At 34.9% G+C, this 24,682-nt stretch overlaps 1 protein-coding gene across 9 annotated transcripts in view; it reads left to right on the top strand.

Moving 5' to 3' along the window:
* Ppp2r2a (protein phosphatase 2 regulatory subunit Balpha) overlaps positions 1–24,682 on the top strand; it is a 69,049-nt gene that overhangs the window by 36,093 nt on the left and 8,274 nt on the right. For all 9 annotated transcript variants that reach the window (XM_076853562.1, XM_076853568.1, XM_076853563.1 and 6 more), the window contains 6 exons: positions 3,535–3,632; positions 16,138–16,303; positions 20,923–21,035; positions 21,666–21,843; positions 23,144–23,308; positions 24,110–24,279. In XM_076853562.1, the coding sequence (XP_076709677.1) occupies positions 3,535–3,632; positions 16,138–16,303; positions 20,923–21,035; positions 21,666–21,843; positions 23,144–23,308; positions 24,110–24,279 (890 nt within the window). The remainder of the gene's footprint in view (positions 1–3,534; positions 3,633–16,137; positions 16,304–20,922; positions 21,036–21,665; positions 21,844–23,143; positions 23,309–24,109; positions 24,280–24,682) is intronic.

The following is a 24,682-nucleotide window of genomic DNA, read 5'->3' as shown; positions in this document are numbered from 1 at the left end:
AGAACAGCCCTCTGGTTGGGGCTAACAGTGTAGCTGGATAGTAGTATGTGTACGCCTGTTTTTATTTTTAAAAAGGGGAGGCTTATTTAAGTATTTACAAGTTCTTTATTTCTTAGAATTTATTTCACAATTGCTTATTTTGTTTTATTATACTCCTGGAGCCAATATATGGCTTACTGTCTTTTCCTCCTTCTCTTTACTCAGTCCTGTACTTCATAATGATTTTCTTAAATGTATAGTTAATCTTTTACTGATTAACTATTTATCTATTGTGGTTCTAGTTTTTTCTTGTAAGCCTCTTTAGGCGGGTAGACTTTAGAACATGTATCGCCCAGTGCCTTGAATGTAGCAGGTGCTGAATTAAGTACTCAAAACTTTACTGTAGGGAATAGGCAGTAGTTGCTTGTGGTCATTAGTAAGTAGTATACAGATGTTTAATTCTAAATATTTTCTTGAACACAGGCATTTTAATAATGAAAAAGAGGCAATAAACTGAACATTTCTATATTATTCCACTGGTCATCATTCAATGATTTGCAAAATCCTGTGCTGCTTCCGAATTATCCATATAATTGTTCATACCTGCTAAATTTGAATACTGGCTCTGAAGCCTAATAGTTATGTGATTTTTCTTCAGCAAGTTATTTACTTTGTCTGAGCATCCCTTTGCTCTTCTCTAAATTGGAAATAATATCTATGTTATATTGGTGTTATAAAGATTAATAGTAGAATTGTATATAAATATTGAGCACTTGTACATCAATGATTGTACATATCCCTGTGAATTGTTTTCTTTGACATTAGTTCAGTGTGTTTGTATCCATACAAACCGTATTTGTTAATGTCAGTGTCCAGATGCACAAGCAAGGGTTGACATTTTCTGTAAATGTCCAGATAGTAAATCTTCAGTCTCCAACTACTTACAGATTGAGCTGGGTCCCAGTAAAATATCATTTACAAAAACAGGCAGTAAGCCAGGCTCTGTGGCGCATGCCTGTGATCCCAGCAGCGCAGGGGGCTGAGGTAGGAGGATCTGTAAGTTCAAAGCCAGCCTCAGCAATGGTGGGGCACTAAGCAACTCAGTGAGACCCTTTCTGAAATAAAATATAAAATAGGGCTGGGGGTGTGGCTCAGTGGTCAAGTGCCCCTGAGTTCAATCCCTGGTACCCCCTCCCCCCAAAAACAACAACAACAAAAAAACCAGGCAGTGGAGCATAGCTTTCCAGCCTGTGACTGTGGGTTACTCTTATATTTCTTATTTGTGTGGTTCTTTAAAATATACATATAGATCAATACAGTTATAATCATGTCTGTACATGATTGTTTCATTGAAATCATTTATTTGGAACATAATTCTCAAATGGAATTTATAAAATCAATGAGCATCTTTGTAAAGTATCATGACTCTCAAGAACTGAAGGATTTAAAGAATGTCGAGGACAATTAATATACCGTAGTTATTTTTAATTATCATTTTTATATACTATCTAAATGTTTCACCTGTCTAAGTTTTAACATGAGATCATTATATATTTGAGCCCTTCCTTGGCTATCTGATTGTGTCCTATTCTGCAAAAAGAAATAGAGAAGGTAGGTGACAAAAAGGGATGACAATGAGGTAAAAATTAAACCAGTGATGCTGATATTGTCTTTCCCACCACCATCACCAACAGTTACCATTCCACCTCCAAAAGAAAGTAATTATTTCACCTTCTAAGGATAAGTATGACTGCTGACCCTTTAATAAAAAAGGGTTGGAAGAAATAAAAGATCCATTCTTTGTAAAATTCTTGGTTTGAATTAGTATATAAACAAAATTTCCCACCATGTTCTAAACAAAAAAATTTTTTTTTAAAGATAGGAGAGAGAGAGAGAGAGAGTTTTTTTAATATTTATTTTTTAGTTTTTGGCAGACACAACGTCTTTGTATGTGGTGCTGAGGATGGAACCCAGGCCGCACGCATGCCAGGCCGAGTGCGCTACCGCTTGAGCCACATCCCCAGCCCAACAAAAGTTGATTAGACCTTTTAAATGCTGCTTTTTTGTTGCAAAATTTGGAAAAGATGTTTCTAAACTCACTGTGGTTAATTTAAATCCACAGCAGGGCACATGGCTAATATTCTGAGAGGAGGTTCTCTCTGTTTATTAACCCCATATTAGACTAATATAGGGTGGGTTTTTTATTTTATTTTATTTTTTCCCATTGTAAAATACTCTCCTTTTCCTTTTTGCAGCACTAGGGTTCAAACCCAGGGTCTTACACACGCTAGGCAATCACCCTACTACTGAACTGTACCCATAACAAAATAGCATTTTATTTATTTATTTTAAAAAAAAGAGAGAATTTTTTTTTAGTTTTCGGCGGACACAACATCTTTGATGGTATGTGGTGCTGAGGATCGAACCTGGGCTGCACACATGCCAGGCAAATGCGCTACCGCTTGAGCCACATCCTCAGCCCCAAAACAGCGTTTAAAAAAAAAAAAAAAATTGTGTAGTTGGAGATGGACAGAATTGCCTTTATTTGCTTATTTTTATGTGGTGCTAAGGATCGAACCCAGTGCCTCACATATGATAGTCAGGCGCTCTGCCACTGAGCTACAGCCCCAGCCCCTCAAGATAGTATTTTTTAATAAATCTTTATAGGAAAGATTCTCCTTTTAAAAGATGTTATTTTTCTTTGGCATTTAATTGTTGGTGGTTTGTAAGAATTCAGTTGATGTGTCTGTCATACTGGGCCAAGCATGAAGTTCAGTTTAAGACTCTAACATTGTTGTATCACCATTTGCCTTTTAAAACCATCTTATAGTTGCTTAAATAATCTTAAGATATTCCCAAATATTAATAGTTTTTATTCTACTTAAATTTATATTATCAGCCTAATCCTGTGTATGTAATAGTTTTCTTTGGACTTGAGTGAGTTGTTTAAATGTTCGGAATTCTAAGTAAGTTCTGTTTATTATCTTTTGAGGATAAAATTTGAATTTATGACTATTACAGTTCCATCTGAAATTATTTTTACATTTTCAATTTTACCCTCATTCTAGTAATAGCTGCCTTAAAAATTTTATAGATCATTTTTGGGTGTGGGAGTATGGTAGAGCAGTTGCATAGCATGCCTGAAGCCCTGGGTGTGATCCTCAACATCCAAAAATCAGCAAACCCCAAGTTTCTCAAAGATATATAGTTAGAAGATTAGCAAGATAACTATTGTTTTGTATTTGATCATTCTCTCATAGAATGTTGCAGAAGTTGTTGATTTCTTTGCATTCACAAATTTTAGTAAAATATTAATAAACCATTAATTTATTATTCACTGTGCTTCTGTTTGTTAAAATAGTTTTAAGTTTGTTACTATGGGGGATCTTTTTCTTTTTTAGTGAATTAAAATATACTTGAAAGAACTTAAAATTCATTGTTTCTGTTGGTGAATTGATACATAGACTTGGAATTTGTCAGGAAACATGCTCAGCTCTGAAGTTAGTGAAATTGGAAAACAAACTAATGTCTTTTGTTTTTGTTCTAATTATACAGCAGATATAATTTCTACAGTAGAATTTAATCATTCTGGAGAATTACTAGCAACAGGAGATAAAGGTGGTAGAGTTGTCATCTTTCAACAGGAGCAGGAGGTAAGTGTTTAAAAATTTAATATCTGATTTTCAGTTCCATTTTAACTGGAGCTTGTGTTGCACTGGAGAAGCTCATCAAAGGATGTTGGAATGTTTAAGAAGAGGTGTTTATTTATTGAGTAGAACGTTCAATATATAGATATTCTGTTTCTCTTAGCTTTGTGTGTATATGTATGTGTGTTGTTTCGCTTTAAAAACACAACAGCTGTAATTATAAAATGATTTGGTTAGAAAAGAGGGTGGAGTGGTTGAATAATCCAAGATTTTAACCAGTTTAGAAGCTTTGACCCTTGGTTTTCTCCTAATTCCATAAAGCAAATTTGCTTTGACCTCCTCTCAGCGCTTAGTTTGCTTTATGTAATTGAAGGTGGGAGGCTAGTTAAAAAAGCAACTCAATTATTTTGATATTAGTTCATACTAAAACTGTTAGTATGTGATTTAAATGTAAAGGTTTAAATGCCAATTGCACAAATATTCATGTAAATAATTTACAAGGGCAGTGCTAGCTTTTTAAAGCGAGTTGATTTTTGGATTTGTTTCCTTTCCTCTTAAAGGAATTTCTCATTGTAGAATCTATGATTAAAGTGCAGTTTTTCTTTGTTTTTCACCTTAGGCACACTGATTGATAGGGTCTCTTAGTAAAATTTTATGCTGAACAAAATTTGTCACACTGGATTTTCCTCAACTCTCCCTCCATTTGTAGATTAGAGTTTGACCTTTAAAATTAATTGTTATGAAACATCTACCCCTGTCTATCTATAATATTAAAAAAGAATTTAAAGTAATATGGATAAATAATAGATTTTTACAAATAGATGTCTAAATCAACACAGGTTTTAAAGGATTGTGAAATTCCTTAAATAAGCAAAGAATCTAGTAATAATACTACTACTTTGCACTTCTATAGCGCCTTTGACCTGAGGATCTCAAAGTGCTTTACAAACACTAATGAATTAATCCTCACAACACCCCAGTGAGGTAGGTAATTTAATTTTAAAAGAAATGATTAATAGTGTCTGATTAGAAGATGCACAAACACTAAATATGTCTCCTTTATTTATTTATTTTTTAATTTAATTTTTTTTTTTTTTTGTTGGAAGAATAAGATAAATAAGACTCAAGCTTTGCTTGACAAAGAATGGTCTGGTGGGAAGGGGGTAATTAGTTTTCTGTTACTGTTTTCAAGCAACTAAAAACTTGACCATAGGTATCTTGAAATACTGAAGAGCTGAAATGGGACCTTAGAGAGGTCATTACAATTTCCCTTTATTGCAAGTGAGAAAGTTAGGATTTAAATAGAACAACCAGAACCAGAACTTCTGACATGCTTAGTCTTTTCAATGTTTTTTGCTGCCTTTTGTGTTAGATAACCAAAATGTGTTAATTTTCTTCTAGTTTAGAGCAGGCCTTCCTATAGACGTTCTCTGCCCTTGAAAGTGTTTTATTGTTTTGTTTTGTTTGGGTTTTTTAAATATTTTTTTAGTTGTGGACACAATATCTTTGTTGGTTTGTTTATTTTTAAGAGAGAATTTTTTAATATTTATTTTTTTAGTTTTCGGTGGACAGAGCATCTTTATTTTATTTTTATGTGGTGCTGAGGATCAAACCCAACGCCCTGTGTATGCCAGGCGAACGCGCTACCCCTTTAACCACATCTCCATCCCTGTTTATTTGTTTTTAATGTGGCACTGAGATTCGAACCCATGCCTCACGAACCCATGCCTCACGCATGCAAGGCAAGTGATCTACCACTGAGCTACAACCCCAGTCCATTGAATGTGTTAATAGCTCTCTACAGTTAGCCTTTGTTTTAAAGAAGGGAGCTCAGAGAAAAGCTTTTATAAATTAATTTTGCTTACCTTTGGTTAATCTCAAAGGATAATACACAGGTTTTACATTCTGAGGATTTCAGAGAGAGTCTTTATTTTCGTTGGGGTTGTTTCACTTTGTTATTTTAAAATATAAGGTGTCTGGATTAAAAATTAACTTGAGAATGAAGTCATTTTCACTTTCAGTAGGTGGAAGTGTGTTAAAGTCAAACCAGATGTGAATAAAAATGGCTAGAATTTAAGGAAAATGGGTCAAATTTTTCTTTAATAATGGTTCAATAGGTGTAATCAAAATGATAGTTCAGTGTTTTCCTAAAGATTGTCAATTATATTAGTTTGAAATTAAAGATGCAACATGTTACTGAAGTTGCTCAGTTTTACTTGTGTTAGAAAATATGGCCCAAAATTTTATATTGAAAAAATAATAATTTTTGCTGGGAGTGGTGGCACCCATCCTAGCAACTCCAGAGGCTAAAGGAGGAGAATTGTAGGTTTAAGGTCTGTCTGAGCAATTTAGTCAGACCCTGTCTCAAAATAAAAAGGATTGGAGATGTAGCTCAGTGGTAAAGCACCTCTGATTTTATCGCCAGTACCTCCTCTGACCCCCCTCCCCCCAAAAAAAAGAATAAACATTTACTGTGATTCTTTACTGAAATCCCACTGAAGATTCTAAAATGCTAATATTTCAAATGCATACTCTTTTAAGAAGAAATGAGCAGAATGATTTACTTTGGGGGAAGAGTCACTGGTAAGAAAAATTAGGCTTCCTTAGGCTTCCTTTATGTGTATCTGTCATCCTTAATCTTTTTTAATAATTCAGAATAGGTGGTGCTGGGGTAGTTCATTGGTAGAACACTTGACTAATCTTAGTATGGCTCCAATATCCATCTCCAGCACTGCAAAAAATTAAAATCATTGTGTTAGAACCTCAGTTAAGTAGCATATATTTTTAAAATTAATTAACACAAATATATTTTTTAGTGATAGATTAAATAACAATAATGGTAATGGTTGGATTTCCCCAAAAAACTTAATCTTGTTAGTAATTAATTAATGCATTTTTACCTAATTAATTTTCCACATTTTTAAGCCATGTCTTAATACATCCAAGAGCTTCTAATACGCTGTTGTCTACAGAATGCCATTGGTTATAATTGTGTGGACTTTACACACTTTGCCTCTAATTGTTGGGCAAAATTTTACGAATTCACATCTATATATCTGAAATAGTGGTAGCTTGAAAAGTGGAAAGAAACTTACAGATGATCTTCCTATTCTTTAGCTCAATCTCAGGAATAGTTATATAACAAAGTTATATTATTTAGTTTAGTGACACAGTTCTGGGATTAGAATTTGGGTCTCTAATTTTTAGATTAGCTATTTTTTTAAAAAGTCTTGAATTTTTTTTTTAATAACTTTATTTATATGTGGTGCTGAAGATAGAATCCAGGGCCTCCCACATGATAGGGGAGTGTTCTGCTGCTGAACCATGACCCCAGCCCTAGATTACCTATTACTGTTACACTACAGTGTACGCTGCCACCTGACCTGTGGGTATTTCTTAGTCTCTGGTAATGATATAATACAATGGTGTTTGATAATGTGACTTTATCCTTTTACCTGTGATAAGATTCCTTGATAAACTTGACTTCCTTGATAAACTGGGGACCAAAATATCTTCACCACTCTTTTTAGTTCCCTTACTTAAGAAGAGGTCATAAACTCTAGCAGAGAACTTGGCACATCCTATTTCAATATCTTTTAGCCCATCTTTTCTGATTTGTTTCATCCTTCAGAAATAGCAGGTCTCTTTCCATGTCATCCCATCGAGTGTCCATTTGTGTTCTGCTACTACTGCCTGTACATCTGTCCCCAAACCAAAATGTGAAGAAACTGAGTAGTTATTTAGTGGCTCTTCATTCAGTTCAAGTATATTTCAGACTGATAATTGCTTAATATTTTGACTGCCATTTAATAGTATTTTTATAAATAATAAATGCATTACACAGATTCTCTGTTGTAGAACAGGGTATGTGAGGAAATGGAGGCACAAAGCCAGAGAGCTTTCCCTGAGGTAGTCACAGCCATCATGTGATCAGTAAGTCTAAAATTGTGATAAATAAGCCAGTGTTGTTAGAGCATGTGCTGAAATGGGTGACTCTTTTTTATTTATCTTTACCATTTATGATAGCTTTTGACAAAAAAGAGATGATGGAATATTTTATTTTTGTTAATGTAAATATTAATGCAATTTTTATACACTTGAAGAGCTGTAAAATATGTGCTTTAGTTTTTAGAGATTTTTTTTGTGGTTTATTTGGGTGTTCAGATTAGGTAATGAGCAGTTGTTGAGGAACTTGGTTTCCTGCTGACTCTGGTTTACTCAAGACTTTCCATTTTCTTGGAAACTTTCTAATACTCCTGGTAAGATAAGCGTGGGGCGAGAGTTGGGCTTGAGGAGAACGTCTAGGTGGGTAAAGTTCCTTTTTGAGTTTCTTTTTATATTTTTTTTGATTCATGTAAGATCTTTGATTCCTGTTTTCTAGGAGTGCTGGTAACTTTCTTGAATTTTCTTCTCTTTTTATTATGTTTTTGTTCCGTTTTGCAATGCTGGGCAAACACTGCAAACACGCTGCCATTGAACTACATATATCCCCAGACTTTTTCACCTTATTTTGAGACAGTGTTAATTTGCCCACTCTGGCCTTTAAATTACAATTCTGCCTCAGCTTCATGAATAGCTGGAATTATAGGCATATGCCACTGTGCCTGGCTATGCTCTTTTGTTATCTTTTGGGACATTTCCAAAATTGCCTAACAGGGTAACAAAGTACCCTTAAGAAAGCATGTTCAGTTGGGTGTGGTGTCGCACACCTGTAATCCCAGTGGCTTGGGAGTCTGAGGCATGAGGATTACAAGTTCAAAGCCAGCCTCAGCAAAAGTGAGGCACTAAGCAACTCAGTGTGACGCTGTCTCTAAATAAAATATACAAAATAGAACTGGAGATGTGGATCAGTGGTTGAATGCCCCTGAATTTAATCCCCAGTACAAAAAAAAAAAAAAAAAAAAGAAAAAGAAAAAGAAAGCATGTTGTTCATTACAAAAGATAATAAGTATTATTAATATGCTGACATCCTTCCTAAATAATTTGGAAAGCTTAGAATGAGTCAACATGCAGTTTAGCAAAATCCAGTATCATTTATACAAAAGATGTTGACTTAGTTTGATGTTTATCTAAGTGTAAGAACAAAATCTGCTTTCAGGTAATGTGGCAGTATTCCCTTAACATGGTTTTTCCTATGTATCAATCAGAATAGCAGATGTAGCAAGGTCCATGAAGAATGATTGGAGAGATCTAGGCTAAAGGGAAGAGAATACAAATAGAGCTTTGATGATTAAGGCTTCATGAAGAAACAGAGATTGATTTATTTTGTATGTGCGAATAAATTCACAAGAGATAGATCTCCTAATTTGTCAGGAATATTGTAGAGAGAATACATGAGAAACTAAAGAAAACGCCCTTACACTTTGTTTCAAATCAGAGTTCCTATCTACAAAATGAGGTTATTTTTTCCAGCTACAAGGTTTTGACCATCTTTGTTTTTCATTCATCCATCAGCCAAGGCCATGTTTTTCAGAACGTAAAACAATAGAATATCTGGGGCATGTATTCAAAATGCAGATTCCCACACTCCGCCTCCAAATTGCAAAATCAGAATTTGGCGCAGTTATGTAACTTCATCACTTCAGCTTTTTTAAAAGCCTTTTGAAAATGTCACCTAATAGAAAAGGTTAAAATTGTCTGCATTACAGTACCAAAATAATGAAAAAAGTTCCAAAATGCATCTTGATGCTTATATTTAAAATACTTCAAAACAGCTTTCTTTTTTTTTTTTTTAATATTTATTTTTTAGTTTTCGGTGGACACAACATCTTTGTTTGTATGTGGTGTTGAGGATCGAACCTGGGCCGCACGCATGCCAGGCGAGCGCGCTACCGCTTGAGCCACATCCCCAGCCAAAACAGCTTTCTTAAGAATGGAACATGACATTTTTTTAAAAAAGTGCACAAAATCCTAAGTGTGTAATTCATGATTGTTAATAAAACATACTTGAGTAACTCTCCCATGAATCAAGAAGTGGGATATTACCAGCACTCCAGAAGTTGTCTTTTGCCCTCTGTATCCCCCATACCCTCTCCTCCCAAATCAAGCTATGAATTTGTTTTGCCTGTTTTGAACTTTATATGTATATGGCACATTTTACAGAATTTAAAAGCTGGAATTTATAGGGTTTTGCAGAGATTTTTTCCCCCATTTAATATTTTTTATTCTTTCTAGTTATACATGACAGTAGAATGTATTTTGACATATACACACATGGAGTGCAACTTCCCATTCTTGTGGTTGTACATGATGTGTGGAGTTACCACTGGTTGTGTATTCATATATGAACATCGAAAAGTTACATCCGATTCATTCTACTGTCTTTCCTATTGCCACTACCCCTGCAATTGTGTCTTAGCATCCATCTATCAGAGAGAACATTCGGCCTTTGGTTTTTTGGGATTGGCCTATTTCACTTAGCATGATTGCCTTTAGTTCCATCCATTTACTGACAAATGCCATAATTTTATTCTTCTTTATGGCTGAATAATATTCCACTGTGTATATGTACCACATTTTCTATACCCATTCATCTATTGAAGGACACCTAGGTTGGTTTCATAGCTTAGCTATGGTGAATTGAGCTCTTATAAACATTGATGTGGTTGCGTCACTGTAGTTTGTCGATTTTAAGTCCTTTGGGTATATGCAGAGGAGTGGGATAACTGGGTCAAATGGTGGTTCTGTTTCAAGTTTTCTGAGGAATCTCCATACTGCTTTCCAGAGTGGTTGCACCAGTTTGCAGTACCACCAGCAATGTATGAGTGTACCTTTTCCCCCACATCCTTGCCAACATTTATTGTTATCTGTATTCTTGATAATCACCATCTGACTGTAGTGAGATTAAATCTCAGGGTAGTTTTAATTTTTGCAAAAGTTCTTAACCTTTCTGTGGATTCTTTGGAGAGCCTGGTAAATTTTGTGAACTTCTAATCACATAAAATACATGAGATTATATAGGAAGCCATCTTGAAATTTACTTATCAATCTTTTAAAAAGGGGCTGGGGTTAAGCTCAGTGGCAGAGCACTTGCCTAGCATGTGTGAGGCACTGGCTTGATCCATAGCACCATATTAAAAATAGACAAAGTAAAGGTATTCTGTCCATCTACAACTACAAAAAACGTTCAAAAATATTTTAGAACACTTTAATACTGTGATTTGTTGCCTACAGCCATAACCAGAGGAAATGTTGGATTTCAGCAATATGAATATGAAAATTTACCCCCACCTCTACCACATTCACGAAATCCCTAGTTTCATTCTAGGGGGATCTTTGATGGTTGGTTCATCCATGAGCCCAAAGTGCAGAACTCTGGAATGCAGTTTCCTTTTACCAGTAAAAAAACAATTAGTTCAGGCAACAGGATTAATTAACTCTGATACCAGATCCCCACATGTCCTTATTCTCAGCCCATAGCTTTGCCTACTTTGACTGGGAAGCAATAACAATTTATGTGCCAGACCCTCTGCAAGGTCTATAAATCTAATTTATACAACAAAATAAGAAAACATATCTATGCTTGCTATCTATGTCTTGATTTTGTTATAAATTTGAGACTTTAAAAAGTTAGGTAATGCTTCTACGTTAGGTAATGCTAGTTAAGTAAATAAAAGTTAATTCTCTATAACTTGATAATTATTCACACTGCTAGATGCTGGTTATAAAATGGAGGGACACCTTCTATTTGGTATGAAACTAATTATAAATCACAGAAAAATCTTTAATAGTTACATCTAATGAGAAAGAGATTTAATCCTCAGACTTTAAAATATAGGTTGAGCATCCCTAATCTTAAAATGATAAATCTTACATGCTCTAAAATCTAAAAATTTTTGAGCACCAACACAATACCACAAGCAGAAAATTTCACACCCAACCTCATGTGGTATTTCATACTTAAAAAATGCACACAAGGGCTGGGGTGGTGGCTCAGTGGTAGAGTGCTTGCCTGGAACAATTATCTTAAACTCCATGTATAAGGTATATATGAAACAAATTTTGTGTTTAGACATGAATCCTAACCCCAAGATATTTTATTTTGTATATACCCAAATGTGAAATTTGAAACATTTCTGGTTCCCCAAGCATTTCAGATAAGGATACTCAACCTGTAGTACTCAGCCTATAGTTGCTATTATGAATGACCTCTTCCATAGTCAGTAAATGCCTTTTAGGGAATTAAAAATTGATACTTCAACCAAAAATTCTGAGACTGCCTCTTTTCCCCTTTAGTTACTGTTTTTTTTCTTCAAGAATAAAAAATCGGGCTGGGGATGTGGCTCAAGTGGTAGCGCGCTTGCCTGGCATGCATGCGGCCCGGGTTCGATTCTCAGCACCATGTACAGGCAGGGATGTTGTGTCCGCCGATAACTAAAAAATAAATAAATAAATGGATATTAAAAAAAATCTCTAAAAAAAAAAAGAATAAAAAAACTAAATCATTCCTTTACACGAATAAAGACCTTTGTGAGTGAAAAAGGCTGATTTTTCTCAGGGAAATTTTTTTTATTTAATTATATTTCACAACTCAAAACTTTTAGTTTTATATAAGATCCATGTTGCTGGGCATGTAATCCCAGAGGCTCGGGAGGCTGAGGCAGAAGAATTGTGAGTTCAAAGCCAGCCTCAGCAATGGCGAGGCACTAAACAACTCAGTGAGACTCTGTGTCTAAATAAAATACACAATAGGGCTGGGGATGTGGCTTAGTGGTCAAGTGCCCCTGAATTTAATCACTCGTACTTCTCCACCCGCCCCATCACCCCCACCAAAAATAGTTCATGTTTTCTCAGATTGATATATGGCTTCTTTTGTTGGAACCTTGAATACAACAAAGTGTGTACTTGGGAGGAACACTTTTCTTTCTGTTTTTATAACTTCAGGGACAGGGTTTAATAAACATGTAGTTTGGGGGTTGGCAGAAGACAGAAGGAAGCACTTCACAGAGATTAAAATGGTGAGCCATTGATCTGCAGTATGGATTTAATTGATTATAGTATCGTAGAATTTACTTGATCTTCTGGACATTTGGGTCTTTATTGCATCATTATTCATACATCTTTGCACATTTTTTTTTTCAGTAGATCACACTATGACTTAAAATTACTAATTTTTGAAAGTGTTTAATATTAATAAACTTTGTGGGGCTGGGGATGTGACTCAAGCGGTAGCGCGCTCGCCTGGCATGCGAGCGGCCCAGGTTCGATCCTCAACACCACATACAAACAAAGATGTTGTGTCCGCCAAAAACTAAAAAATAAATATTAAAAACTCTCTCTCTCAAAAAACAAACAAATAAATAAATAAATAAGTAAACTTTGGAATAATGTCCTCCAGAAAAGCTATGTAAGCATGTACTTCTAGTATATGATTTTTGTTCATTCTTCCAGCACTACAATAGTAGTCATTATCACGTTTTACGTTTTTGTGTCAGTTTAAGGGGAAGAAACAACAAGACATAATGGTGCACACCTCTAATTCCACCTACTTGGGAGGCTGAGGCAGGAGGAACCAAGTCAGAGGCCAGCCTGTGCAATTTAGCAAGACCCTGTCTCAAAATAAATGAAAAAGGTTCAGTGTTAGAGCACTTGCTTACCACAGGTGAGGCCAGGGGTTTGCAGTCCCAGAATCACAAGAAAGGGGAGGAGGGCATTATTTCTTAGTTTTGATTAGTAATGTAGTTATATGTGCATATCTGCTAACCATTTTTATGTGAATTCTCTGTTTATGACCTTTGGCATCTTTTAGGAGAAGTGTTAATAGTTTTCCTAAGGGTTTTTAAAGACTTCTTATACATGAAAGACATTGTCCTGTTGCCCTATGGTAGTTCTGTTGTGTTGTTTTGTTTTAAGGAACCTCTGTATAGTGGCTGCATAGTGTTTTCCATAGTGGCTACACTGTATGTGGTGTGTTTTTAACACCATTAAGTAAACATACATAGAAAAACACGCAGAACGCTAGTACTTTTTCATATAACAAATATCTAGATTGTCTCAAAGTAAATAGGACTGGGCTGGGCACAGTGGCACATGACTGTAATCCTAGCAACCTGGGAGCCTGGGACAGGATGATCACAAGTTCATGGCCAGCCTCGACAACTTAGGGAGGCCCTCAGCAACTTAGTGAGACCCTGACTCAAAATAAAAAAGACTGGGGATGTAGCTCAGTGGTAAAGCACCCCAGGGATCAATCCCAAGTAATCCACTTCACCACCAAAACATGATCCTCTGTGATGTAAGAGTTTATGTTTCTTAAACAAAACCCAGAAAACTTCTTTGATTTCAGTGACCTCTTGTTTGAGTGGCACAGTGTTGAACGCACAAGATTGTTTTTCTTCACATTCACTCACCATACTTGATTCATGCAGAGAACAGTGCTGTCCTGGTCATTATAATCTAAACGCCCCCTGGCCAAGTTGTAGGAAAGTCCTATGCTGGCTGAGGGCTCAGCTCTCCCAGTCTGCTGTTTTCTGTTACTGCTCATGTCATCTGCTGTTAGTCTTTGTCCTATGGGTATGTTGTTAAGTATTCCTCTGTAACTTTAGTGGTGTTTCAGGAGAGGAGTGACATCTTTCAACTTTTTAGACACAATTTTCTCCTTGTGTGATGTATTTGTGATGTATTTTTGTTCCTGTTGTGCTTCTTGCAGTCCATTGCAGTTGCCCAACTCCTCGAGATTTTGTTTCAACCCATGCCACTGTTCTTGGGTTTTCAGAAGAATTTTCTTTTGTTTCTGAACATATTTTCATACATTGTACTTTCTTTACTCCACAAATACATTGTATGTTTCGCCCTTGCTCTTTACATTGGTGACCTGAGTTGTATGGACCTTGATCAGTTTTTGCTTTTGACTCAAGTTTAACTTATGCAAGTTATTTGAAGGTGGGAATTCTGTGTTAAATCTCTGTCCCACCTAGGTCTTAGTAAACATGGTACTATAGACTATAGTCCCTTGGACAAGGGTTTAGTAAGTGTTTAATGAAAAGACAAAGTTCAAAACAGAATATTTATATAAAAAATTGAATTGCTGCTTTATATATTGCAGTTTTTTAGTATATAATGAAAAATCTTGTGAGACTGGGTGAGTAATTTTAGGTGTAAAATTTACGGCATTTCTTCTGAAGTGATATTAAGTGTATATATTTAATGGATTAGATATTAGGTGATCTAATATGGAGTGTAAGTATGGTAATGAGACCAAAACTCTGAATATGATTTTTATTACTCCCTGTAAAACTCCAAGGTGGCTTAAGTTCTGTGGTACGCTTTGTATTAATGTAAACAAACCTACTCCCTAATAATTGATACTGTTATCCAAGGACTCCAATATAATTGTGTCCATGAATGAGCAATCCACATCATCAAGTTATTGGGGAAAAAAAATAACCTGAAACTTAATTTAATAAAGGTTTTCTTTTGATATGGAGACTAATAATAGGATTTCTTCTTCTTCTTCTTTTTTTGGTGGTGCCGGGGATGGAACCCAGGGTCTCAGACACAATAGGCAAATGCTGATGAGTGAGCTTAAACAATTCACTTGATAACTCATGTTTATTTAAAATAGTTGTCCATCAGTAATAACTAGTTATTCTTTGTTTTAAACTATTTTTCCATTGGTTCTTTTTTGAACAATTTTTTTGATCGGCTATTTAATTATGTAGTCAGAAGATGAAATTGTAAACATTATTATAATTCTCATTTTTTACTGAGGTATTAAGTGTTAATTGAAAAAGTTTACAAGTAGTACCTTTATCCAACAATTTAAATTATATTTTTTCAAGCTGATATTAAATGCAATAAATCATCAGTATGTATAAGGCTTATAAGAAGATAAGAAGGGTAGTTTAAGGGAGGGTAAGCACTTGTTGGTGGGATGGGAAGGGCGTTGCTGGCTGATGCTTAATGTATATTAATCAGTAGCCATGTTCTGTGTAACAGTGGTCTTGGGATAGCCTGTTGAATCTGTATCTTCTGCCTCCCTCTCTTTTCACATAAATGCAATGAGGCCATTGCATTTCTGAGAACTCTTAAGGCTTTTCAGCAGTGAAATAATCAAAAGACAGGCATCAGAAAGGATAAGGGAAAAAACATTAAATAACAGGTAGGAATTGACTCCCTAAGGTAGACAAAGTATAGCCTCAGCCAGCTTTTTCTGAGCAAGCTTTAAAAAAAAAAATCTGGTTTTTCGATAAACTTCGTAATTATAGATGTGCAGGATTGTTGTTTTTATCAGTATGACTCCAAACTATCTAATGTGTAATTGTAAATTAGTAATTTGATTAATCCACTCCTTGCCTATTGAATGAAGCTTATTTATTGAGCTTTAGCCCCCCCTGAAAGCTTTCTTATTTATTCCTTGTCGACCTTTAAATGAAGAAAACAGAATATAATTATATTTAAGATAAAGTTAACTAATGGAATATCCAGAATTTGCAGGATGTGTTGAAATTGATTATATATTATTTTGAAATATTAATCAACAATGATCCAAATATTTTTGTTTTCATTTTAGAACAAAATACAGTCTCATAGCAGAGGAGAATATAATGTTTACAGCACCTTCCAGAGCCATGAACCAGAATTTGACTACTTGAAAAGTTTAGAAATAGAAGAAAAGATCAACAAAATTAGGTGGTTACCCCAGAAAAATGCTGCTCAGTTTTTATTGTCTACCAATGGTAAGTGCATATCTCCTCTTCAATGCCTACTGCTTGAATCAGTCCCACAGGGCTGCTCACCTTTTCCATGAGGACTCATAATATGAGTTCTCTGTGAGAGTCATTAAGAAACTTTACCTCCCTCTCCCTCCCTCCCTCTGTGTCTGTGTCTGTGTCTCTCTCTCTCTCTCTCTCTCTCTCTCTCTCTCTCTCTCTCTCTCAATTTTTAGATTCTCGAGTACCAGTTGTTATTTAATGCATGTCCCATTTGTAGTGAAAAGAACAAGCTGCTTCACCATTGGGTGAGGTTGTTGCTATTTTTGTCACTGTTCAACTTCGTAGCTTTGTGCAAGTTACTAATACTCAGTTGAATTTTCCTCATCAGTAAACTAGAGACGGTAATGTCTGTATTATAGTATTAAATTTGATAACTTTGTTTACATAAGGAGTATGTTAATTTCCTCTCCTCCTCCTTTCTAAGTGTACTTAAGTTGTATTGTATGCTGGTTAGAGTTGACTCTACAATTTGAAGCCCTTTATGACAAGTTAAGTATTGGAAAATTTCCTTTTGTTCCTTTGTATTTTTTTACCTATAAATCACTGTTGGCTTACCCGTGGTATCTTGGCTGTAAAGAGAATCATTACAGTGATTTGAGGAGATATTTAGAAACCAGATAGCAAGTATATTAGAATTTTAGATTTTAAATTTTAAATCTTTTTTGAGACTGGAACAAGGGTTGGGGGGAAACATCTCATTTTCTCAGCCCCCTTGCTATTAATAGGAGAAATTCTAGCACCTAGACCTCAGCATTTGCAGAGTATAAACTCAAAGTGGCTTCTGTGGTAACATGCTAGACGACATTGAATGCCCCTTCATCCAGTTTATGCCTCATAGCCCTTTTATACTGAAATCTTAGAAATGTGGTGAACAAAATATTGCAACTCCTGATGCCATTTTATCCCCTCTTAGGGAACCGTTTTTCTTATCAGAGCTCTCTATATCAGCCTGTTGAATCTGTATCTTCTGCCTCTCCCTCTTTTCACATAAATTGCATTGTCCTGTCACTAAAAATAAAGTAACTAAAGCCTTTAACTCACGGCATCATAGGTGGAAATAGTACATTTACTTCTGTTATGTGTTGACTTCTAATTTTTTTTGTTTTAATTTATATGGTAAAGTAAATTATTCTAAGACTCACTTTCATTGATGTAAAATAATGCAGATTGCGGTCATCAAGTATTGGAATATTCATGATAATTTTTGGTAGCTCATTTCTTTTCTTTTTTTTGAAAATTTTTCAAAATATTTATTTATTTATTTATTTAGTTTTCGGCGGACACAATATCTTTGTATGTGGTGCTGAGGATCGAACCCGGACCGCATGCATGCCAGGGGAGTGCGCTACCGCTTGAGCCACATCCCCAGCCCCCTCATTTCTTATAGACTATATCATTTTATTTTTTACAAAAGAAAGTTTTAAGTGTAGACTGAAGTAGAGAGAATAGTATAATGAAGCCCACATGCCTGTCTTCCAGTTTCAGCAGTTGTCAGTACTTCTTCCTTCTTCTGTGTTCTTTGGAAGCAAATGCCATTTCAACTCATGTGGATTAAATTTTAACTATCCTTCACTTCTTTTTATGTCTACATGTGTTCTGTAGAGCCTTTGTTGTGCTCCTCTGGAAACATAATCACCAGATGAGCCTTTCTAGACCCTAAATGTTATAAAAACTCAGTGGCGAGAGAGGCCACTAGAAATTCCAGTGGCTGGATCAGGAGTGTATGACTCTGTAGTTTTTATTAACAGTATCTCCCAAATAGATTTAGTACATAAATTTAAACTTGCAAAGTTTTTGACTAGTGTTACAAATTATCTGAAGGCACTATACAGTGAGTACATTGTAAATTTTTATCTTGATGAATTCTAAATAAAAACACAAATAAATTGAGAATGCATTGTTTTGTTTGTGCGTGTGCTAAAAGTAGTACTTAAAAAATAGGATCAAGGTGGGAGGATAAACTTGGCATGGGCATTTTGTAAGCTGTTGTGCCTGGGTGATAGGATGCAGAAAGGATAGAGGAAGGAGTAAGACTTAAGCTACATCTGAAAGGTTTATTTAAAAGGACAAAAATGCAGGTCAGGAGAAATAACATTTTAGTAAATCTGAGTGACATTTTTATTTTGTGTTTTTTTTTTCCTGTGAGAATTAGCATAATACCCACTCCATACCCCAGTGTAAGGGGTCTTTATAGTCATAAAAATAAGTTCAGAACTACTACTATGGGATATAGTGAACTCACCTAAAATTCAAATGTTTTTATTCTTTCTTTCTTCTTTTTTTTTTTTTTTTTTTTTTTTTTATCTTTTGCCTTTCTCTGATGTGTGTATGGGGTGGGGTGACACACCCGGGATTGAATCCAGCTGCCCTTAACCACTGAATCATATCCCCAGCCCTTTTTATTTTTTTATTTTGAGACAGGGCTTACGGCTTCCCTAAGTTGGTGATGCAGCTTTGAACCTGCAGCCCTCTTCCCCTAGCCTTCTGAGCCCCTGGGTTTACAGGTGTATACCACCATACCTAACTTCTCTGATTCCTTTTTAATGCCTCCATATTTTAAAAACATCTGACCAGCCTGTTGGCCATGAGTCTTAAATATACAAATATTAACAAATTGCACTCAGAAGTAGGTTGTTCTCAAAGCTTTTGAGTTTTAGACAAAAGCTGCATTCCCACAAAGGAGGGCTTGGTGGCATGTTTCTCTGCTCTCACTCTTTGTGTTTAGCAGATGGACCCCAGAGACTTTGGGCTTCTAGAATTTTTAATTATTTGGCAGTTTTAGGAAATACGAGTAGAAGTTATGGAAGGAGAGATCTCATTGAGAATCTAAAAATACTCTCCTTGAAAGATCTTACATAATCGTTTACGTCTTTAGGTAGTTTGTTTTTAGGGTGTTTTCCCCCCTGTAATACTGCAAGGAACATAACTAATTTCATCTCTTCTAAATGTTTGATAAAGTATATTGTAATTTTTAAAAATCTGAATTGTCATTAAAGATCATTTAAACAGGCCATAAGACAGCTGTAGAGATGGGTAACAGGGTTGTCATTTTATTATCAGTGATTTCAGATATTTATTTGTCCCAGAATATAGAATTTAGGCAGTACTTCTGTCTAAAGTATATAAATATGGCTGGGGTTGTGGCTCAGTGGCAGAGCGCTTGCCTCTCACATGTGAGGCACTGGGTTCAATTCTCAGACCACATAAAAATAAGTTAACAAAATAAAAATATTGTGTTCATATATAACTTGAAAAAAAACAGTTGCATGTTAAAAAAATCATATAAATATACACACTAAAGAGTACATAGGAAACACATAGAACTTAGCTGCAAGAGAATTGTAAACAAGATTACATAGAATTTAGAAGGAATGGATTATAGGTTACTATAATTAGTTGTTGTTTTGTTTTTGAGAAGGGCATCTACAGGAACAAACACTCTTTAAAACAAAGGAAAGGTAAGGTAAGAGATTCACTGGTATCTCTCTCTAGAAATTGTTTTTGCATTGCTTTTATAAAATGGCTCTAAGTGTGAACTGAACTTAATGACTCACTTCCAAAGAATAGAGTGTGGCGGGGGATGTGCTTGTGTGTTAGGGAAGCCTAGCAAACCTACCAAAGTTGCATAAGATGCTGGCTTCAGAGCAATCTGGGGGAAGGGTATATGGGAATACTACTGTCTTTGCAACTTTTTTCTAAGTCTAAACTGAAATCCAAAATAAAAGTTTATTTTTAGGGGTTGGGGATTTAGCTCATTGGCTGAGCACTTCTTTGATATGCGCAAGTTCAGTCTTGTGTCCAGGGTCAGGGGAACAGTCTTGTGTCCTGGGTCAGGGGAACAGGAGAGGGGACAAGATAACTGTAAAGTTTATTCAGAAATTTTGTCTTGAAGGAATTGGGGCATATGCTTTCAATCAATCAATTTTTTTTGTTTTTGTTTTGGGGAGCTGTTTCACACTTAGGAATCCCTGACACAGGGGAAAGACATATTTAAATGGAGGCATCCAGGGCTATGAAGGAATCTGTGGATCTTTGATAAGATATGCTTAGAGAGTGCTGAGGGAGAGATGCCTTGCCATTCCAGTTGTAAATAATAAGCAATGTGAAGGAAGTTTATCGTTCACTCTCTTTAATTTTTTTGAGTTAGATACTGAGCATATTTGTGTACCTATTTATGTGTATATGTAGATGTGTTTACATACATACAGTTTTTCCCCTGTAGTTTTAAAAAAATATCTTTATTATTTATTTATTTTTATGTGGTGCTGAGGATCCAATCCAGGGCCTCACACTTGTGAGGCAAGTGCGCTACCACTGAGTTACTGCCCCCAGCCTCTACCATGTAGTTTTAATTCTTTAAACAATTGAGATCTGGCTGTGGCTTGACTTGAATAGCACATGGAATTTGTATGATTGCCATTAATATATAAATTTGTAATTTTTCTGTATGTGTTTTTCCATGATAATTAGAATTTTTATTAGATACAGGATTTAAAAAAAATCTTTTAGGTGAAATGTAAAGTTATCTCTTAAAATTCTTTATTAGTATCATTTATTTTTGAGGACTTTTATTCTCTCCCCAGATAAAACAATAAAATTATGGAAAATCAGTGAAAGGGATAAAAGACCAGAAGGCTATAACTTGAAAGAGGAAGATGGAAGGTATAGAGATCCTACTACAGTTACTACACTACGAGTAAGTACTTAAAAAAATGATTCAGATGGATAGGATTTTATGTTCATACCACGTATAGCCTAAATTCTGAACAGAATAGGAATAACTGCAATTACAATTCTCAGCCCCCACCAGCAATTCTGTAACAAGGTAAGACATTGAGTTACTCTCATTTAAAGAAAGAAACTGAACTAAACAGAGGTCTTGTTGTAGCCAGGGTCAGAACTAGGACTAAAACACAAGGGCATGTTTTATACTGTACCACTGCTCTTTTTCATAGTTGAAATGTCCAAGATTAAATTTGAAGATTCGTTTTTCTTAAGAGATCAAAAAAGTGCAAAGGGACTATATGCTTTAATTGTAACTTAAAAAATACAATGTGCTATGATTTAATTTCTTTTTTTACCTCATTAATTTGAACCACAAATATTTAGTATCTTTCAAGTAAATGGTTGAAACAAGGCAAATTGTCCACATTGTTTTCTTTTTATTCCCATATCAAATTGAAAAGATCAGCATCAGTTGCTTTTTAAGTCTGTGATATTATTGCTATTTTATATTCTCACAAGCTAAAATAATGAAGTGTTCTGAACTTTCACTGCTTAATGAACTTACTGTAAATTCTGGTGTTTTTTTATGTCTTATTGACAGGTGCCAGTCTTTAGACCCATGGATCTAATGGTCGAGGCTAGTCCACGAAGAATATTTGCCAATGCTCATACATACCACATCAACTCAATTTCTATAAATAGTGATTATGAAACTTATTTATCTGCTGATGATTTGCGGATTAATCTTTGGCATCTGGAAATTACAGACAGAAGTTTTAGTATCCACTTTGTTTTGGTTTTTGGTATTTGGTAAAGAAAGCATATTATGCCCATATTAAATTCATCTTATTCTTTCATATATTTGATTTCTTTTTAAAATATATCTTTTAATATAGGTGGCATCTTATTTTCTCCATGTATTTATGTGACAACACAGGGGAAAAGTTACTTGATAAAGATAAATGGCTTGATGAATTGATTTCAAAATTGATTCATGGAATTTTAAGAGATTTGTATATATGAAAATAGGAATTTGGTTTTTTAATAATTGAGTTTTTGGCTGAAAAAATTATTGTATTATATTTGAAATTTTAATTATAAAAATATTTTCATTAATGTTGGAAAAGGAAATTCATGTATGTTATGATGAAAGATGATATAATGTCAAAAGAAGTTATCCAAATCCTATTTTTGCTCTTTATATCAACCTCCTGAAATTTTCCTGTATATGTGTATGTGATATATCAACCTATATACCTGTGCACATTCATATAATATAGATATAAATATAGAAATATATTTCTTTTTTAAAACCTTGATGAGTGGTAGTTGTCTGTGTATTTTTCAAATAGTTTATTTTTTCAAAAATTAAAATATCTTTATCATAATTCATACTCTATCAATAGTATAGAAGAGCCTATTTTTCTGGGTCTTTACCAGTCTTTGAGAAAAAGTCTTTTGTCAGGTTGGGATTTGGCTCAGAGGTAGAGCGCTTGCCTACCATGCATGAGGCACTGGGCTCCATCCTTAGCACCACATAAAAATAAAAATATTGTTATAGCTAAAAATAAATATTTTTTAAAAAGAGACTTTTTTTTTTTTTAATGAGTTGATTCAGGCATCTTTTTATATTCAGTCACTTGTATTTGTATTTCTTTTTATTCTTTTCCATTTTCCCCCCTAGATTTATATGTATTCATACTTTAAAGTACTTTTTTTTTGTATTGAGTTGATTGAGAAATAATATCCCTTTTTTACTCTCTTGAGGTGTGTGTTTTGATATTCTCTAGTAGCTGTGAAGACAAATTTCTTGGCCTTTCCTTTATGATTTCTGGCATTTGTATCATAATTGGGAAGACTTCTACAAACTAAAATTTGCCTGTTGTTCCTGAGAGCTATTTGGTTTTTAGCATTAAAAGTTCTAATACTTCTGGGATCTATACTCACAAAAGAGTAGGCTGCAATTTAGACTTAATACTTATTGTTAGGTTTATAAATTCAGTTTAGATTTGAGATGTGCAGAATTATATTTGCCTGTTTTTTTTTTAAGTGAAAATTCCTTAATAAAATCCTATCTAGATATTGTGGATATCAAGCCTGCCAATATGGAAGAACTCACAGAAGTGATCACAGCAGCAGAATTCCATCCAAATAGCTGTAACACATTTGTGTACAGCAGCAGTAAAGGAACTATTCGGTTATGTGACATGAGGGCATCTGCCCTCTGTGATAGGCATTCTAAACGTAAGTTTATTTTATCTTTCTTAATAGCAGTTAATGTATTTGGAACTCACCTCAGTCATATGTGTCCAGAGCCTCCTGTACTCTGGTAACCTACCTGACTCCATAAGGTGTTACACAGGTTGTTCCTTAATATGCAAAAGCATAGTTTGGCTTAAAAAAAAAAAAAAATAAGGGGTTGCAGTATTCTTATCCTGTAGTTCAATGTTGTTAAAACTCAGGAATTCCTAACAGGTATTATGAAAATAATTTTACATAGCCACAAGAAAAATCCTAGTATAAATTTGGATGGGTAAAGATGGCTTGTTTTTCACCTTGATGATATGGGTAGAGTCAGGTATTTAAGAATATACCATTCTGGTACACTGAAGTCACAGGTCTCAGGTGGGTCTGGTTCTACTAAATTAGCCATATGACTTTGGAAGCATACACTTTTGAATCTTCATCTTTCAGTATCAGGCCATTTTTGTCAGACACATGCCTGTAATCCCAGCAATAAAAGGGCTAGAAATGTAACTTAGTGGTAAAGAGCCCCTGGGTTCAATCCCTAGTTAATAACAATCCCCTCAATCATGTATGTCATTTTCTTAAACTTTTAGGGGAATTACGTTCATATTAAAGCCAGAGAGGAAAAAAATCATTGGATAAAGAATCGTCAGTTTTTTATTAGCTTGTGATTTTTTTACTGCATTCTTAGAATGTTTATGAATGGTTGTTCAGAAAATTATTTGTTCAAGTCAGAATATTGTTCATATTGCACTTTTATCTATCTCTCTCTGTCTCATATTTTTGGCTTGTTTTTAGTGTTTGAAGAACCTGAAGACCCTAGTAACAGGTCATTTTTTTCTGAAATCATCTCTTCTATTTCTGATGTAAAATTCAGCCATAGTGGTCGCTATATGATGACTAGAGACTATTTGTCGGTCAAAATTTGGGACTTAAATATGGAAAACAGGCCCGTGGAAACATACCAGGTATTTGAGTTTTTTCTTTCAATGAGCATCTACCTTATTTACTTGGAAGTGTTCATAGAGTAGGATTTTTTACTATGATAATCCGAATGTACGGTGTGTGTTAACCATTAGATTTTCCATTCAGAGACCCATGGATATGTTGCTTTTCCTCATGTTAAGTGTGTGTGTTTATATACTGTGTGTTTCCAATGCCACTGAATTGTGGTTTTATTATCTGTTTGGTTCAATATTGTCAACTTTGTGTGCTGATATTATGTGGGAAGGAAGCTGCATTCTTTATTAAGGTCTGGGCAGTATAGTCCTGATAGGGCTGTACAAGATGCGGCTGGGGGACATGTGGAGAGCTTCAGTTTGGTGTGCCTAGTTGCGTGACTCAAGTGTCTTGTAGGCTGGAAGTATTGTC

Source organism: Callospermophilus lateralis, chromosome 4 (assembly GCF_048772815.1).
Source record: "Callospermophilus lateralis isolate mCalLat2 chromosome 4, mCalLat2.hap1, whole genome shotgun sequence".
NCBI lineage: Eukaryota > Metazoa > Chordata > Mammalia > Rodentia > Sciuridae > Callospermophilus > Callospermophilus lateralis.
This window is presented reverse-complemented; position numbering and strand designations above follow the sequence as displayed.